A 19,425-nucleotide genomic window follows, 5' to 3' on the forward strand; every position below is an offset into this window, starting at 1 on the left:
GGATGTTGAAGAAAAAGAAAAGGAAGATTAGATAGCAGGGCAGGAGCTATATTATTCTGTCCTGTTTTTTTTTTTTTCCTAGTGCCTCATGTAGTTTATTGGTAGTTATTATCCACATTTCTATAAATATAAACATTCTAAGTGACCATCACTAGTGCAGGTACATTTAACATATGAAAGCTCCACAGGAAGCTACTTCATTTTGTTTGTAACAAGAATCAAGATTCCAAAAACTCAGTTGTGCCACTAAAATAACCAAAATCCTACTAGCAAAGTGAATCTCTTCTGGTGATTTTCAGAACTGTTGGCTTTACACATACAAAGTATGCTGATTTAATAATATCATACAGGTAAGAATAAGATAAAGGTCTTTCCTCCTCATTGAGTTTTTACAATTCCAATGTAAACAGCACCAATGAATCTTCATAAACAGCTTTGCTACTATCCCCTTCATTTTCTGTCATCTGTGGTACTGTACCATTTCTTCCTTCATATAGTCAGGACTGGACAGTTATGTAACAGTCTTAAATTTGTAAACAAAAACTTAAAGCTCAGAACACACATTACATTTTCATTCCACAGCACATTCAGTGTTCTTTATAAAGCTTTTGCTCCTCCCAACACATTACAAAAATATATGAAAAACCATTTATCTGTTTTCATCCAGCAAATATTAACAAATATCTCTTAACTGGAATATTTTAGAGATCATATAATTCCATCCTCTTGACTGAATTCATCAATTGCTTTCTTCATAAATCCATATGCATTTATTAGTTTACATGCCCCTATTCACTACATAAGTAAATTATTTTAGGTTCTTCAAGTGAAAGTGCTTCTGACAAACTATTTCTATAATTGCCCTAAATCCCCCAAAGAAGTTGTTTTAAACCTGTGTAGAAAAATGCATAGCTATTTCTAAAAAGACTACACACCAAAACATGCTTTGTCAGGATAACTAAACCATGCACTTGAATATACCCCAAATATCTTATTTTCATTAAGGTTAGGCCAACTTAAACAATGAGAATCAAGATATATCATTAAATTATTTGATTCTGGAAAAACATCAAAAATCATTTGGCCAAATTTAAAAAAGTAACACCCTTCCTCGTCCCTTATACAAGGGTTGTTTGGACCAATGTGATCAATATAACTGCATTTATATTAATCTACCTTAACATTTCCACTCACTAGCATTTTACCATAACATACAAATCCTCATATCCAATTCCCTTGCAAAGGTTTCCCCGCAAAAGATATAAGCACAAAACAGTAGGCAGATACTCTCCAAAGTTTTATTTCACTAACTTCAGGTCAAATTTCCACAACTGTGTTCTGGTCAATTTATTATCCTTGCTTGGCTTCCCAAAAAGGTAGTACCAAAAGACTTGTAGGTCAGGGAGAAAAGACCACTTTAAGAAGCCCTGTGTTTATTCATCTTCCCCAAGGCAACAGAGTTGAGCATCTGATTGTTCAACAAAACAAAGCTTTAATAGCATCCAGGAGGGCAGACGGGCAAACCAGACTGTAGACACTCTTCAATTTGTCAAAATCAAACCAGAAAAAACCTACTCCACAGATATAAAAGGCTGATATTCATCTTTTCTTTTTCTGCTGTCGCAACATTTTTCTTCTTTTAATTATCATATCATGTAGTTTCTCAAGTCCTTCATTTAGTCCATCTCCTATGATTGCACAGGTAGGCTGCAAATGCCAAGGAGTTGATGAACTCAGTTCACGCATTGCTAACAATTTCTCAATTTCTGAAAGAGACAACGAGTTTCTCAAGTCTTGTTTGTTAGCAACTATAAGTACAGGGACTCCCTGATTTTCTGATATCCTAGTTATTTTATGAAGTTCAGTTTTGGCTTCTTCCATCCTCTCGACATCAACAGAGTCCACAACAAACACAATGCCATCTGTGCATCTGGTATATGACTTCCACAGTGGCCTTAATTTCTCCTGACCACTTACATCCCAGAAGTGAAAAGTGACTGTTTTAGAATTTCCTAAGGTTACCTTAATTTTCTCAGTGTTAAACCCTTTGGTAGGTACAGTATTTACAAATTCATTGAACTGCAGCCTGTATAAAACAGTTGTCTTTCCAGCACAGTCCAAACCCAGAATAACAAGGTGGAAGGACTGAAATGAAGGCAAGCTGGACAGGATAGAAGTCTGATCTGACAGTCCATTCCCCATTTCCAGCTGCAGTAAGTGTCCCAAATTGAAATGCTTTCTTCTTATTGCTTTAGAACTTCTCTTCCTAGGTGATCAGCTATAAGACTTCTGGCAAACCGTCCTTGCCTCGTTCGAGCTCAACGTCTCTCAGCCGCTTGAGAGCCGCGCTGACACCTGTCCGTGGACCAGGCCTGGGCGGTAGGGGGACACAAGTCACCCCTGCCAGGGGCGCCCTGCGAGCGCCGCGAGCCAGCTATTCTGTCTTGTTAATTCATCCAGCAGCTGGTATGAGGCCTACGAGCAAATGTTCGGTGAATGTTGGTTGAAATGGTTTGAGTAGAGGGGGACATGACTAGGGAGGAAAAGAGTTGAGGAAGTGAAGTCTGAACTAGATAGGGGCACAACAGTAGGACTGCAAAGGAGAAACCCCTGTGACCTAGCAGTTCATTGGATTAGGAGATTGGAGATGCATAGGAGAAAAGACCTAAGGTGTTGACCTCTGCAAGGAGGTGAAATAATGATACCATTTATTAACAGAAGAAGGGATGTCTATGGCAGAGAACTTGGTGTTGATTGTGCTGCGGGTGTAGTGACTAGGGAGAAGGGAGTGAAAGAAGGGAGAGGAAAGAATTGAGTTTGTTGCTTTTTTTGCCTTCATACTATATAACCTTTCTTTCATCTCTCCTGCTAAATCAGTCCTTCTGCCAACAACGTCAAGGATTCTTTTCAACAAGACCTCTATTTGTGCCTCTATTCTATACCCAGACCACAGCTGACTTTGCCAGGTAGATCTTTGTGGGCAATGGTTTTAGGAAATTCTCATTTTAAGGAAGGCATTTGGCATTTGTGCGCATATGGGAGAGTTGCCGTGAATCACTTTGCTTGGTTACTGCCAGTGGAGTTTGTTAATTATTTGAATTTTGACATTTTTCCTCTTTAAAGGATTTTTAACATTATACATTTGTATAGAATCCTCTAACTTCCTCCATTATTAAAATTTTTTGCTACAGTCATTCTTTTCTTCCTTCTGTTTCTTTTTAATTCTTGTATCATTTGGCCAACACCTCCAGACAGGTTGGTGATTCCGTGCCCTTTTTTGTGTTGAGAAATTTCATGTAAACATAAGGCTGAGTATGTAATTGTTTTGAGAAACAACTTTGTTTCAAAAGAAATAATTATTCTTATTGTTCATTATGTTGCTGATGAAACAAACACTGAAATTATAATAGAAGCTCCAGTCAGTGTGAATTATTTGTGTGTGGTTAATTTTCTTCTTTCCTCCCCCCCCAATGTGAGGCACATTCTGTATTTTAAACCTTTACTCCTTAAGACACTTGTCTTAAGCTACCTTGGTTGAGTATGAGAAGAGAAATGATAGCAAGGAAAGTTAAATAAACATGAAATTAAAAAGGCCATAAAGAGTACATTTTGGTAAACCAAAATATCACTTGGTGGCATAAAGCCACAGATACATTCCAAAAAAAAAAAAAAAATGCGGAAATGTGGTTTTGCTGTTTGTCTTGCAGTCTGTTTCAACTGTCAGAAACATACGTTGCTTTATGGGATTTTTTTTTTCAAGTCTGACCACAGGTTTTAATTTCCTTCATTCCACCCACACCTCCTACCACACCCCCATGTATCTAGTGCTAATTTATGGGCAATTTGAATGTAATGATATAATCATCATCCAGCAAAAGGGTCACGTTTGTGGCAAAAGTTTCTTTCTTGGGTGTGCTAATTCTGTGCTTTTGGAAACTCCAAAATCAGAACACAGCAATTGTCCTTATTCTTGGACTTTTCAGTCCAAGATTTAGGTCTTTAAGAGGTGGTTTTGAAATGTTTTTTTTTCCCCAGAAAAATATAATATTAAAGAAAATGAATATTAAATAATGTTTTAGAAAGCATAAAAATCACTGAGGGTTTCTATCACTGAACCCTAACTGCTGCCCCAAAGCTAAGGTACCACTGTATCTCTACCATAGAGATTATGCTCCCCCTCATTGAAAAATACTGGTTGAGGGTAATACATAAAATAAATAGTACAAAAAAGTATATGGTAATATGAAACCATAGATCTTTAAAATGAATTTTGATTTTTGGTAACTTGGTGGTTTCTTCAACTCCTTATGGGCAATAAAATCCTAAGTATTTTTTAGAATCTAGTCCTAATTCAGCCAGTAATTTCCTGTGACCTTGGTAAATCATTTAACTTCAGAGTCTCAGTTCGTCATCCATAAAATAAAGGGTAGGACTAGATCAGCACTTTCTATAACATGCAGGTTCTCAGGCCCTCTAGTCTGGGACCTGGGCATTACTATTTTATTTTTCTTTCTTTCTTTTTTTTTTTTTTTTTATTAAATCATAGCTGTGTACATTGATATGATCAAGGGGCATCATTCACTAGCTTCACAGACTGTTTGACACACTTTCATCACACTGGTTAACATAGCCTTCCTGGCATTCTCTCAGTTACTGTGCCAAGACACTTACATTCCACATATACCCTTATAAGATGCACCACTGGTGTAATCCCACCAATCCCCTTCCCTCTACCCACCTCTCCCCTCCCTCCCCTCCCTTTGCCTCTTTCCTCCGTTCCCCCCTTCCACCTATTCTTAGGTTGTAACTGGGTTATAGCTTTCATGTGAAAACTCTAAATTAGTTTCATAGTAGGGTTGAGTACATTGGGTACTTTTTCTTCCATTCTTGAGATACTTTACTAAGAAGAATGTTCCAGCTCCATCCATGTAAACATGAAAGAGGTAAAGTCTCCATCTTTCTTTGAGGCTGCATAATATTCCATGCATGGTGTACATATACCACCATTTATTAATCCATTCGTGGATCGATGGGCACTTGGGCTTTTTCCATGACTTAGCAATTATGAATTGGTCTGCAATAAACATTCTGGTACAAATATCTTTGTTATGATGAGATTTTTGGTCTTCTGGGTATATGCCCAGTAGAGGGATTACAGGATTGAATGGCAGATCTATTTTTAGATCTCTAAGTGTTCTCCATATCTCTTTCCAAAAGGAATGTATTAATTTGCATTCCCACCAGCAGGGCAAAAGTGTTCCCTTTTCTCCACATCCGCGCCAACATCTCTGGTCTTGGGATTTTGTGATATAGGCTAGTCTCACTGGAGTTAGATGATATCTCAAAGTAGTTTTGATTTGCATTTCTCTGATGATTAAAGATGATGAGCATTTTTTCATATGTCTGAAGGCTGCGCGCCTGTCTTCTTCAGAGAAGTTTCTCTTCAAATCCCTTGCCCAGCCTGCGATGGGATCCCTTGTTCTTTTCTTGCTAATGCGTTTGAGTTCTCTGTGGATTCTGGTTATTAAACCTTTGTCGGAGACATAACCTGCAAATATCTTCTCCCATTGTGAGGGCTGTTTGCTTGCTTTACTTACTGTGTTCTTAGCTGTGCAGAAGCTTTTTAGTTTGATCAAGTCCCAGTAGTGTATTTTTGAAGCTGCTTCAATTGCCCGGGGGGGTCCTCCTCATCAAATACTGGCCCAGACCGATTTCTTCAAGGGTTTTCCCTGCACTCTCCTCTAGTATTTTTATTGTTTCATGTCTTAAGTTTAAATGTTTAATCCAATGAGAGTCTATCTTAGTTAATGGTGAAAGGTGTGGGTCCAGTTTCAGTCTTCTGCAGGTTGCTAGCCAGTTCACCCAGCACCATTTGTTAAATAGGGAATCTTTTCCCCACTGAATGTTTTTAATTGGCTTGTCAAAGATTAAATAATGGTAAGTATCTGGATTCATCTCTTGGCTTTCTATTCTGTTCCAGACATCTACTTCTCTGTTTTTGTGCCAATACCATGCTGTTTTGATCACTATCGATCTGTAGTATAGTCTGAGATCTGGTAGCATAATTCCTCCTGCTTTGTTTTTATTTCTGAGTAATGTCTTGGCTATTCGAGGTTTTTTCTGATTCCATATAAAACGAAGTATTGTTTTTTTCAAGATCTTTAAAGTATGACAGTGGAGCTTTAATAGGGATTGCATTGAAATTATATATCACTTTGGGTAGTATGGACATTTTAACAATGTTGATTCTTCCCAGTCATGAGCTACGGTATGTTTTTCCATTTGTTAACATTCTCAGCTATTTCTTTTCTTAGAGTTTCATAGTTCTCTTTATAGAGATCTTTCACGTCCTTTGTTAGATAAATTCCCAAATATTTCATCTTCTTTGGCACTACCGTGAATGGGATAGAGTCCTTAACTGTTTTTTTCAACTTGACTATTGTTGGTATATATTTAGGCTACTGATTTATGAATGTTGATTTTGTAACCTGAGATGCTGCTTGATCCTTGATGCTTCCTTGATCCTTGATGCTTCCTTGATCACTTCTAAGAGTTTTGTAGTAGAGTCCCTAGTGTTTTCCAGATATACAGTCATATCATCTGCGAAGAGCGAAAGTTTGATCTCTTCTGACCCTGTATGGATACCCTTGATTGCCTTTTCTTCCCTAATTGCAGTGGCTAAAACTTCCATTACAGTGTTAAAAAGCAATAGAGACAATGGGCAGCCTGGTCTGGTTCCTGATCTGAGTGGAAATGATTCCAATTTAACTCCATTCAATATGATACTGGCTCTGGGTTTGCTGTAGAGTCTCTTATCAGTTTAAGAAATGTCCCTTCTATACCGATTTTCTACTATTTTCTAAAATAGTGGTTCTCAACCTTCCTAATGCTGCTACCCTTTAATACAGTTCCTCATGTTATGGTGACCCCCCAACCATAAAATTATTTTTGTTGCTACTTCATAACTAATTTTGCTACTGTTATGAATCATAATGTAAATTTAGGCGACCCCTGTGAAAGGGTCGTTCAACCCCCAAAGGGGTCGCGACCCACAGGTTGAGAACCACTGTTCTAAAAGCTCTCAAGGTGATTCCATGCACAGGAGGGTTGAGGACCAGTGAACTAGAGTAGTGCTTCTCAATTCTTAATGCGCATACAGACCACTGGGGAGCATGTTGAAATTAGATTAATTTGGGAGGTCTGGGTTGGTGCTTGATATTTTCCATAAAAAGCTCAGGTGATAATTGATGTTACTGGTCTACTGACCACATTTTGAGTAGCAAGAAGCCCGAAGTGTCCAGATTTTCTTCCGTTTCTATGTTATTTCTCATCTGCATGCTATAGTTTATGTAGTTCTTAGAAGTCCATGTGCTGCTTGGATGAGGCCCCAGATTTAGACGTTAAGATTGGTAGTATGGTATCTGCAAAACCTCTCATTGCTTATGTTCCTGAGTTTTGGGTATTTGGAACAATTCTGCATATTGAAATAATTTTAATAGAACCTTGCTTTAGGTAGCCTGACAACTCTGGCTGGTGGCGGGTGGGTTGTTAACATTTCTACAGAAAAGAGGGTTGGTTTTAATTTTTCCTTCCTTTAATCACATAGACCCCACTTTTACAGATATTTACACTTTCAAGTTGTCTCCTTTCTTACCTTCAATAGGTACTCTCCCCATATTAACCTCTAATTCCTGAGTAATATTTTGGGGTAAATGGGTAAAAAACAATCACAAAGTGCATTTTGTTTTCATTTTGTTTCTCACTTGAGCACATAAGTTTAAAGCAAGCAGAACTCCCCCAACTTATTATAGAAATAATATTTTGTTCTGGAAGAAGCTCAAACATTTTGGCTATAACATTTGTTTAACCCTATACTTTAACCCTACCTACTCTTTGGAAATTGTTTTTAGAAATAAGATAAAAAATAAAAATACTAGTTAAAATTTGTGGTCCTTTGTTTTTGTTGGCTGCAGCATAGCTTCAGATTAACAGGCATCATGACCTAGTGGGAAGACCCCTGAATGGGTGTTTCGAAGAACTGATTTCTGGACCTTCACTTATTCTTACGTAGAGTTTTATAACTTGTTAGTAAACCCAGGAGGAGATTAAGGTATGTTCCTTTCTTAGCCCTGAGTTGGAGAATTTTCTTGCTTTGGAGGAACATACCCATCACCTAGTCTAAAAGTCTAAGGCAATAAGAAATTATAGTTTGCAATTTAAGAATGTTGCTTTGGAGCAGTGCTGCTCAGAGTGTGGTCCATGGATTGGTGCAGCTCTGTGAACTATTTGGTAAAGATGAAGGATGAAATAAGGCACTCGGACCGTAATGAAGGATGAAATAAGGCACTTGGACCAGAATATAAATCAACAACACTTCTTCATTCATGGTGAAACAAAACAAAACCCCCCCACGGAGCCTAACTAATGAGTAGTTGATTCACATTCTGGCTTAAGCCCATTACCTTCTTACTGATTGGTAGCAGTTTGGGAACTGGCTACTTTCTGTAGCACTGCTTTAAAATATTAAGCAAAGGGTTTTCAGTGTTTTGTAAGTTAGGAATTGACTCAAGTTGAAGTTCATATAATAAAGGAAAGTATATAGTATAACTTAAAAAGAATTAATTTGAAGGCAAGTTAGGGTAAAGATAAGCATCAAATTCAAGGTGGTATGGACATGTGTAAGAGAGAGAGTCAAGTCAAGGCAGTTGACTCAGATTCACAACTAAGAAGTTCCAAGAAGCACTGCAGTTTATGCTTTTGGTTAATGCAAAATTTGTTTACATTTTTCTGAGTACTTCGAAATTGTTCTCTAATAAGAGTGATTTTTATTTCATTTTTGATCATCTACCTAACGGAAAGAATGTATTTCTGTAAGTCTCAAATAACTTTTATTCCATAGTCTTATATTTTAGGACTGTGTTATTATCAGAGAGGCTTTAAAAGTAAGCCTGACTCCCCACCCCCTGCCTTGTGATACTCTTTACTACTATATATAAAATTTACTGCATCCAGGGCAAGTATCTGTTTACCAAGAAAAGAGGAAGAGAGATCCTTTACCAATAGCAAAACATAAGTACTGAGGATGTTTTTTCTTGGTCACAGTGCAAGGAAGTAGAGAAACAGCAAATTTTCTGGGACTGGGCCTGTGACCTTACTCCTTCCAACAATGGGAGGCACTTGCCCTCTTAGCCTCCATTTCCCCCCTTAGATCTGTTCTCAGTCATCTCATGAGCCTTGCAGACCTTCCCCTGAGTAGTATAAATTAGTGAGGGATGCTTTCTTAATTGAGATACAGTAAGAGCCCTAAGCTTGAATCAATACCTAACAGTACAGCTACTCAATTTGTAGCACTATCTAATCTTAAAAGAACTGATTAGCTTAAGGACTTTTATTTGTAATTCTACTCTCATAAATATTTCTGCCAATTGAATCTGGGGTAGCTGTTCTTCCCATTTCATGATTATTGAAACAAGAGCCCAGAAGCACTTGGGGGTTTGCTTAAAGTCATAGTTTAGTTAGATTAGTAACTATGGAGTCACACTGGGATTTAGGACTGCAGGGTTGTGTTATTTATAGTATCTGTGTGCTTTTCAGAATATTTTGTCAACTTAAGTCTAAGTTCTTCCCACGACTTTCCATAACTGTCCCTTAAACAAACTTTGACCCAAGCTCTTGATTTTCCTATTTTAGTGCATGGTAGCACCTTCACTAAAATATCCATTCCTTATATGCTGGGATCATGGATTCTTTACTCCTCTGGTTGTCTAAATCTAGTGAAGCCACACCTGCTGATGGTTCTCGTGTAGTCTGTCACCACCACACCTGCTGATGGTTCTCCTTGTGTAGTGTGTCACCATCACCTGTCACTCTGGGAGTTGTGTTGGCCTCCAGGCATTTTGCCCACAGTCTTTGCTTTCACAGGGGCTCAGGGTACACTTCTATATCTGACTTTTGGTGTTTGGTCATTATTCAGGGCCCTACTCTACTCTTGGCAATTTCACCATTATTCCCAGCATGGCTCTTGTCTGTTCATTTCCTAGGTAATCTCATTCACACTGTTGAGTAGATAGATGAATCTCATTTTTTTCTGCAATCCAGACTTCTCTTCTGAGAGTATGGTATGTCTTCATTTCCCCTGAATGTCTCTTAGTTACTTAAACTCAGCAGGTCCTAAAATGACATCCTCCTCCACAAGCCTGCTCAGCAACCCCTAGCAGAGGAAATGGCAGCACTGTCCACCCAGTTTCTCAGAAACCTGCTGGGCAACAAGTGATTATTGCCCCTCCCTCTTATTCATTAACCACACCTAGTAGTCAATCATGAGGTCTTCTGGAATCTACTCCCAGTTAATCTTGCCTTTGTTTACTTCTCTCCAGCTATCTAACCACTTTACTCTTCTTTGACTTTATCCGTAAAATGGGGACAAGAGTGTAATTCTCTTAAAACTGTTCCGAGTAAACTCTCTGTGAATGTGTGAGGGTGGTGATCGTGATCATGATAGGAGCATATTTATAATGAGTAATGCAGTAGTCTTCTGACTGGTCTAACCTGGATGCAGACCATCTTGGTCCACTAGGCTCTTCTGGATCTATTCTCTGGCCTCCTTTTGTGCTACCACTGCCCCTTTTGCTTTTTTGTTCTTTGAATCTGAATGGTCCATGCTGGTGCAGCAAACTGACCTGCTTTGGAATGGCCTAGCCTTTTACCTTGACCCCCTCTCCTCTGTCTGTCAGACTCATTTCACCCTCAGTTACTCAGGGAAACAGTCCTCTGCTAAGCATTTTAAAATACCATGCATTCTATATTTGTTTCAGTGTCTGTTTTCCCTGATTATGAATTCTGTAAATCTGTCTTGTTAACCCTAATGTTTTCTCAGGCTGTGATGAAGTACCTGGCAGAGTAGTAGACAATTACTGATAATTGTGAGATTAATATGGCACACATATTACTGACTCTTCACGCCAGAGTTTCCTCTCCCACCCCTACCTTTCTGGGGCTTCTCTGGGTACCACCCAGTGCACTTGCCACATGATGTCTGTTATTGTGTTAATTTCTAAATTTGGTCTTCTCTCCTACTAGCTTATAAACACCTCAAGAGTTCAGGCCAACTCTGCGTTTACTGCTCTTTCTGCCACAGTTTCTAGCTGAGAGTTAAGAGCCAATACCTGAAAAATGTCTTATTGCATTTCCTAAGTCTGAGGGCACTTTGGGAATTCATTTTGTTCCTATTCTGAAATTATCTTTCATCCTCCGTCTTTCCTCTTGTGGTATGTCTTGTGGTTATAAATCTGTTCTTTACTTCCACAGTCGTTGAAATAAAATCAGTGAAAGGGATGGAGGACAGAAATGCATTATGGTGTCTTGACTTGTCTTGTATTTAACATCACTTCCCTAGAAATTGTCCTTGGTAGGTCCTTGCCACCTTCCAACTAAAGTTCAAACTCCTCCTTAGTGTGGTAGTAAAGACCTTCCACAGTCTGACTCCAGTGAACCCTTTCTGTTCATATTTTCCACTGTTTTTTATTGTGTGCATCCTGTGCTCTAGCTTAATGGTTTTCAATCCTGCCTGCACATTAGAATCATCTGGGGGCCTTTAAAATAAAATAGTGAAACCTGGGTCCTCCCCTGGACGATTGTGAGTTAGTGGGCCTGGGTGTTGGTGTTTGTGAAAGGTCTGAAGCTGTGGCTAGAAACCCCTGATCAGCTGGCTGGCTCAGTGTTTACCACAGAATATCAACTCAGAGTTTTGAAGAGAAAAAGTCCAGTAGTCAAAGAAGTTTTAGTAATATTGCCTTTAATTTGCTACTTTCCAAAGATGTGGAACACTATATATGAAAGGTCCTGAGATGTTCCAACAGAAAGGAAGGCTGTTTAACTTTCTTCAAGGTGTGTGAGGTCCTCTGATCAGGGACGCCTTTATGTGTATAATACTTATTAATAATGTCTGCAAACTTTTGTGTAGAAGGTGTTCTGGGAGATGGTATTTTCAGCTATACCTCAACTTTTAAATCACTTTTTTATTTGTTTTTCTCAGGTCATCTCATCCAAGCCAGATATTTCCACCTTAGAGTTCTCGCTTAGACCCTCCATTTCATCTTCTTCATAGCACTTCTCACTATCTGAAATTCTTCTTCATATGTTGTGTGTTTGCTTCTGTCTCCCTACCCTTGTGATGTGAGCTCCAAGACGTCAAGGAGTTACTAGTCTTGTTCACCCTTGTGTCTCCATTCAGCACCTCAAATTGTCCTAACAGTACATGTTTAATAAATATTTGTTGAATGGACAAAAGCTGGTACATACATTCATGGTTTGGGCTTTTTCTAAGGTGCATGTGTTTAAATATTTTAAACTACTTGTACAATTTAATTTTAAAAGAAACTTGAAAATTTAAAAGTAAAATTTAAAAGTGAATAGAAATGTAGGATCACAAATGATGACAATACTTTCCTCTATTTATAATTTCCTCAACCTGTCTATTAAAGGTATTAAAAAAGAAGAAAATAAGCAGAAGTAGGAGTGAGCCTAGTTATAGGGAAAATGCAATTATTTTTATGATTATGGAGAGCTCTCAGTCTGGTACATGATTTTTTCTTTCTAATTTCATAGCCAGCCTGATCCAGGTAGCTTCCCTTCACCACCCCACCACCCCTTTTCAGGGATCACATTTGTGTGAGGATTCAGTGAATGGTGGAAGATTTTTGTGTAGGGGGCACAACCCCAATGACCAAAAAGGAAAAAAAAGAAACCTGGAAAGAATACTTGAAGTAAAATTTTACTTATTATTAGAACCATCCTATTATGAGAGTATTCAGATAAGTTTGTCAAGATGGAGGGAAGACATATTGTGTATCATGACCCATATGTGGGGTCCTAAGTCAGATTGCCTAGTGCCCACAGATGAAGGAACAAATGATGATGTAGCATGTCTTGGACCTTGTTTGGAAGGGATTTGAATGGTTTGTTCTCTTTAGGTGTCCTCATGCTACAGCTGTCCTGAGCTACAGCTCTGACTGCTGTAAATTTTTAGCAGGCTAAATAAGTATGAACTGGTCTGCACATACTGTAGCATCTATAATTCCTGATACCTACTATACCTTGAATTATTAGGAATTGCTCTTTTATTTCCTGTGAGCCCAGCTCTGTTGCATGAGTAGGGCCTTTCCTTGGGCTTTTAAAATTATCAGTTGGTTTACTCAGGACAGATACCATTGTAAAGATTTCTCATGAACTCTTAAGAGATTTTTCATGAACTCTTCCCATGATTGTGCAGTGTGCTCTTCCTGTGCCGTCTAATCAAGGTTCAGTGAGTCAGGTGATCAGCATTGTGTGGGTCAGGTGTAAGTAATCTCAGGAAGGAGGTGGAGCTGCATCTTCTTTATCGCATTTTACAATAATCGTAATAACCTATCCTGCTAAGGTTTCAGAATGAAATCTTTAATCATTTACTCACCAGTCAGGAATTGTCTGGAATGAGTTGCATTTCCTTTTCTTGCCCACTGTGATTATTTATTCTTTTTTGAACAGCATGGTGTGCTAAATGTCAGAAAAGATGTGTGATGGGAAGTTAAATAAACCAAATCAGGATATAAGCAGGTTTTCCAGATGGATATTTCTTTATGCTTGATACATTGCTGTGCTCTAACTTTAGGCATACCCTATTTTTGTCCTTTCCTTTATTGTACTTCAGAGATACCTGTGTTTTTATTACAAATTGAAGGTTGTGGTAAACCTGTGTTGAGACATTTTCCCAATAGCACATCATCATCTCATGTCTCTGTGTAACATTTTGATAATTCTTATAACAAACTTCCTCATTATATCTGTTAATGGTGTTGATGTTACTAGTATGAATGTTTTGGGGCACCATGAACCATACCTATAGAAGATGGTGAGGTGCTGTGTGTCTTCTTACTGTTGCACTGACTGGCCATTCCCTTGCTTCAAGGATCCCTTTCATGGTTTCCTCTCCTTCAGGTAAGGCCATGCTAAAATTGGAAGGATGCAGGGGAAAAAATGCTGAGGAATGTGAGGTAAATAGAGATTTAATGAAAAATAGATATACCAGAAGTAATCACGCAAGGAAGCTTTAGCCTAATCTAAGCAGAAAGACCAAAAATACAGCATAGCTCTCAATGTAAAAGGTTGTTTGTTGCTTTTCTGAAAATGGGTATCCTTGATGAGAACTTGGTCAAGACCATAATCTCTTTTATTCCTTTGTGCAAATGCCCTCAGTAGAGCACTGTGGCATCGCAGCTCACAGCAACCTCCATTTCCTGGGCTTAAGCAATTCTCTTGCCTCAGCCTCCTGAGTAGCTGGGCTACAGGTGCCTGCCAGAATACCCGGCTAATTTTTTTTTTTGCTGTTTGGCTGGGGCCAGGTTCGAACCTGCCACCCTTGGTATGTGGGGCCGGCGCCCTACCCATTCAGCCACAAGTGCTGCACATGCACAGAGCTTTTGCTATAATGCTTTGTGAAATAAGTCTTGATATCTGAAATAAGTCTTGAATCTGTTCTTTAAGAAGTTGATAGATGGCCTATTAAATTGCTTCTTATAATTGTTTTACTCTAGGCAGTAGTAAATATTTTTTACAAAGTAAGCACCTGAACTTAGGCATCTGGTTTACCAGCTTGCTAGCAATTCTGCCAATACCTTTGGTACGAACCTCTACATCTTCTTGTTCCACTGTGGTTTTACAAAGAAATTTAAATTAGTTTTATCCATTATATATTTTTATCTCTTTTATAAAGTTGATTTTTGAAAACAGGATGAAAGCTAAGTTGTTAGTTCAGAGAAACAGTACTACTTGGATATTTTTCTTCATATTCAGTCTGGATTTTTATTAAGTCAGAGAATTTCTCATTAGTTCTTTAATCTAGGGTCAGATGGGATCACTTCCAGAAGTTGTAGTTTATTTAAAAAATTTGGAACAAATCAATGAGCAAATCAAGATAATTTATTTAAAAATGCCTGTGGCTCAGTTGGTAAGGCGCCGGCCCCATATACCGAGGGTGGCGGGTTCAAACCCAGCCCCGGCCAAACTGCAACCAAAAAATAGCCGGGCGTTGTGGCGGGCGCCTGTAGTCCCAGCTACTCGGGAGACTGAGGCAAGAGAATCGCTTAAGCCCAGGACTTGGAGGTTGCTGTGAGCTGTGTGAGGCCACGGCACTCTACCGAGGGCCATAAAGTGAGACTCTGTCTGTACAAAAAAAAAAAAAAAAAAAAATGATAGTCTTGGTTTTGCAGTGATGAAGTGAGAGAGAAGTATTTTTTCTAAAAACGAATTTCAGGCAAAATAAGCAGGCATTTTTGTCACTTTTTAAAAGTGTTTATATGAAATGGGTATATGTGAATATATACCCATTGACAAACATTTAATAAATAGATTTATCTTTTTAAAATAAATTGGCATAGAAACTAAATTTGCTGTAGAAAACTAATGGTGAAAAGTTATTCTTGAAGAATGTTTTCCTGAAACTAATTGCTCTTTTTTTAAGTTGGCTGCTGAAATGGTTTCCTAATAATGTTTTATTCTGTTTTATGCCAACAAAACATATGTAGTAATATTCCTATTTTGATGAGAGTCTGAAAACCTCCCCAAACTCTTTTTTAAACCAACAATTACTCTTGATACTTCTCTTAGATTACTAAAATAAAGCTTTCTCTCAAGTTCATTACATTGTTATAATAAAATTTGTGGGTTTTTAAAGGAAAGCATATAAGCAGAAATAATCTAAATAAAAATTAGATTTTTATTAAATTAGATCTACATAAGGGAATGTAATTAAATTCAAGTATGGGCTTAACTAGTTTTTTTTGTCTTATTTGAGTGACTAGTGTAATTTATTATAAGTGATATGTATTTGATATTGTGTCCTTTAGTATTTACTTTTTAGTCTAATGATTGAGTTAGGGCCTCCTTTTCAAAGCATGATTATTGACTTCCCATGATGTGAGATGGTTAATAAATTTTCCAGTGATTCTTGAGTGTTAAGTGTGAAGAAAACAGGGATGAAAGATTCTTCTTGGTGTTTTGTTTGTTTGTTTTCTTACTAACTGGTCATGTTAGTAGTCTACTGTCCATCACCAGTTTAGAGTTAGCTTGTTGATATTCATGTGTCAGGTATTGAGTGCATAGCTAAAGTATTTTCATAAAATATCTTATTTGTTAAGTTATCCTTTTCTAAGATATTTTGTCCAAACTGAGTTTCTTTTGTAGCAGGGATGGTCATCATTTTTATTGGAGACTAGTGTAAAAGATGGGAAATTATAGAGAGAGGAAATAGGATGGTAGTGAGTTGAGGGTACAAAAATAATATGTGTATCTTTTTTTTTAAATATCCTGTGGGAAGGGGAATAGAAGTGTCAAATACAAGTGTTAATGTATTTGACAAAGTACGGCTGCCAAAGTGACCTTTGTGTTATATTTTGACATGAACAGTTGTCCTTTTATTGGGGCCATTCATGCTATTTTGGAATATCATAGGTATCTAAAGGCAATAGGTTAGCAGTGTCCATAAAGCATGGGATGCTATTATAACATCTAGTAACCCTAACAGCAATATTTCAGAATTGCTGCCTGTTTAAATGGGCTATCTGTGAATGTACTTGCTCAGGGATGCATGACCCACATCACCTATAAATTTGATTGGAAGCTACAGTGCTGGCATAGGCTGATGGATAGCAGATTAGAGCTCTGATTAACCATGTGATTCGTATACTGGGAATATATTGTCTAAGCACGTTTCATCAAATGCAATCAGAATTTCAAGTGGTCAGATGAAATTCTAATGTGTATTGTGGCTTTTCCTCCCCTAGTGCTTTTCCTCCTAGGTTGTTTTTTTCCCCCACTTTTTTCCCCAAAGCTGAAAAATACTTCTTTGATGAATCTGCTCCTTACCCTAAAGCTGTCTGTCTGTTATTCATCAGAAAGCAGGTCGCAGTTCAGTGAGCAGAAGAAAAGATTTTAATAGAAGCTGTGCCAACGGCTGTAATGCATCATTTTAGGACCCTAATTACATTACAATGACAAATATCAATGGTGACAACAGCAATAACCTACATCCTTTAATGGCTGTGCTGGAAAAGGAGTTTGGGCCCCACGCCATTAGATTAGACTCAGTTTCAAAACATAGGCCATTGGAAGAGTGTGTGTCCACAGTGTTACTGGCTGATGGCTGGAGCCTAGGGGAAAAGGCCTGTAAATAAATGATGTCTCCCTAAAGCTGGGTCCTGTGGGACAAAAGAGGCAAAATTAGATGACCATGGAAGCAGCAGTGTTTCCGAGGCAACTTTAGCTTTCAAAGTGAGGAATGACCTGCTTAATTTTATGAAATCACACACATGTCCTACCCCCCTGCTGCCAATTAGCCTGACCATGAAAATCCATTGGCATGACAACTTCAAGAAATTAAGAAGTCTTTTAAACAAAAGACCTTTAAAGAAAAAGTTTGAAAGATTCTTACCCTCCTTTTTCTGTTTTTTTTTTTTTTTTTTTTTTTTTTTTTTTTTTTGTGTTAAGGTACATGAGTTAATAAAAAAGTTTTTCTTTTTTATTTAGTTTTAAGAAAATGTAGTGTTTTTTTTTTTTTTCTTTCTTAATAGTCAGACTTAAAATAGCTGAGGTTCAAAATTTTGGTCTTTTATTTTGCCAGATGAATAACTTCCTGAGAGTAGTTTTTATTGCCTTAGATTATGTAGGCAAACTAAAGAACTCAGTTTTCTTATGTGCCCACACATTTTTCAACCCTCCTAGCAAGGGACTATTTTATTTATGTAAACAACATAATGAGGAAAATATGCTTGGCAGATGGTTCTAAGCATTAGAATCATCAGTTTGGTCTGCCCCAAAGTGTCTCATTATCTTTTATTCGCTCCCCCTCCACCTCTCCCTGCAAAAAGCTTAACAACCAAAAGCCTTTCAGACTCAGTGCTTTCAGCTTAGTGAATGCTACTCTATTTTCCTAGCTCACCCTGGAATTTCACTCCATAACCACTGTGGTATGTTCGTCCAGGTGGTTTGGTGATTCCCATTGCAGCTTTTCATGGTGGTTTAAGCATTCTTAAAGGATGGCTAAATGCTCCATGGGGCCAGTGCAGTAAATTAAATCAGGTCAGCACAGTTGGGTCCTTATTCACTGCTGCTTATTGGTACTGGGTTTTTGTCCATCCTGTTAGGAATGTAGGCTGGAATACAAAGCTTAGGTTTTAAACTTCATGGTGAATTTGTGTTTTCTTTTGGCTGGCAAAGTTTTTAAGGTGCTGGCATTTAAAAGATTGCATAGTTACAAAGTCAAGAGGGTTGCTGATGAAAGAAGGAAGTCTAGATTGCACAAGTAGAGTGTCACTGTCATTCTGGTAATGACTTAGCAAGAAAAAGAGCATTTTTGTCTTCTCATAAAATGAAGAACTGACCCTGGATGGAATGTATTTTAAGATTGTTTCAAGCATAGTATTGCTTTTATGTTTTCTGCCTTTCCCCATTCTCACCTTTCCTTTCCTTCTCACCTGATCATTAAAATGTGAGCTATTTTGTTATGTATGTGTATGCAAAACAGTGTTTACGTATCGCAAAGTATACAAGGTACTATCTGAAAATAAAAATTAAGATGAACATTGGTAAAGCTCTGGGTAGCTTTTTAAAGAAAATATACATTGTTGGTTTTCCTTTTTTCCTTTTTTAAAAACTTATAGCATCCTATTGGTATTAAATTTGTATACTTCCAAAAATTATTAGAGAATAGATTGTTATCTGACATTGTTGGGACTTTTGTCACTAGAAAGATAAGTTCCCCAGGACAGTCTCCAGATACATACAGAATGTTTTCTGCTAAGTGTAAGATTTTAGTATGTCTCAACTTCTATACGTCCCTATACGATGGGACAGATTTGGAAACTTCTACAGTGAAAGAAAACATCTGATTTCCCTACAATTTATATTTAAGAATTTGAATTAGGTAAATTATTTGGATTGGTTGGGTGCAGTTATTTCAGGTGGTTGGGAATGTGAGTGTAAAATTCCCGTGCCAGTGTTTTCCATGCAAAGACCACAAATATAAAAATTCAGAGTTATTAATTGAAGGAGTTAGGTTATAGGGGAGAATGTATTTTTTACTTATCTAAATTCTTGAAAGACTTAGGAGACTTAGGGTTTTGTGCAAAACAAAATCGCAATGGACAAGGGTCCTGGTCAAAGCTTTTGAAAACTGATTTCCAGTCATGAAAATTAATATTTTTGATTGCCCTGGTGCTTGAAGGTTAACTTCTAAAGATGAAAGTTGGTTAATAAATTGTGCTGTTAATGTGGTACTGTTTTCACTACCTCTTTTTGATGGACTTGCTGATGAGATAGTTTCCCTCTTCCTTAGGAAATACACTAGCCAGATTAAAAAGTGTGTTTTAATATCATCCTGTTAATATTTTGGGA

At 37.7% G+C, this 19,425-nt stretch overlaps 2 protein-coding genes across 18 annotated transcripts in view; one reads left to right on the forward strand and one right to left on the reverse strand.

Moving 5' to 3' along the window:
* TLE4 (TLE family member 4, transcriptional corepressor) overlaps positions 1 to 19,425 on the forward strand; it is a 150,476-nt gene that overhangs the window by 19,193 nt on the left and 111,858 nt on the right. The window lies entirely within an intron of this gene.
* On the reverse strand, positions 573 to 2,301 carry LOC128574932 (ADP-ribosylation factor-like protein 4A). Its single transcript, XM_053576007.1, has one exon. It carries the CDS (start codon positions 2,200 to 2,202, stop codon positions 1,600 to 1,602), a length of 603 nt encoding a protein of 200 aa, XP_053431982.1. The 5' UTR covers positions 2,203 to 2,301; the 3' UTR covers positions 573 to 1,599.

The sequence above is a fragment of the Nycticebus coucang genome, chromosome 2, assembly GCF_027406575.1.
Source record: "Nycticebus coucang isolate mNycCou1 chromosome 2, mNycCou1.pri, whole genome shotgun sequence".
NCBI classification, from domain to species: Eukaryota; Metazoa; Chordata; class Mammalia; order Primates; family Lorisidae; genus Nycticebus; species Nycticebus coucang.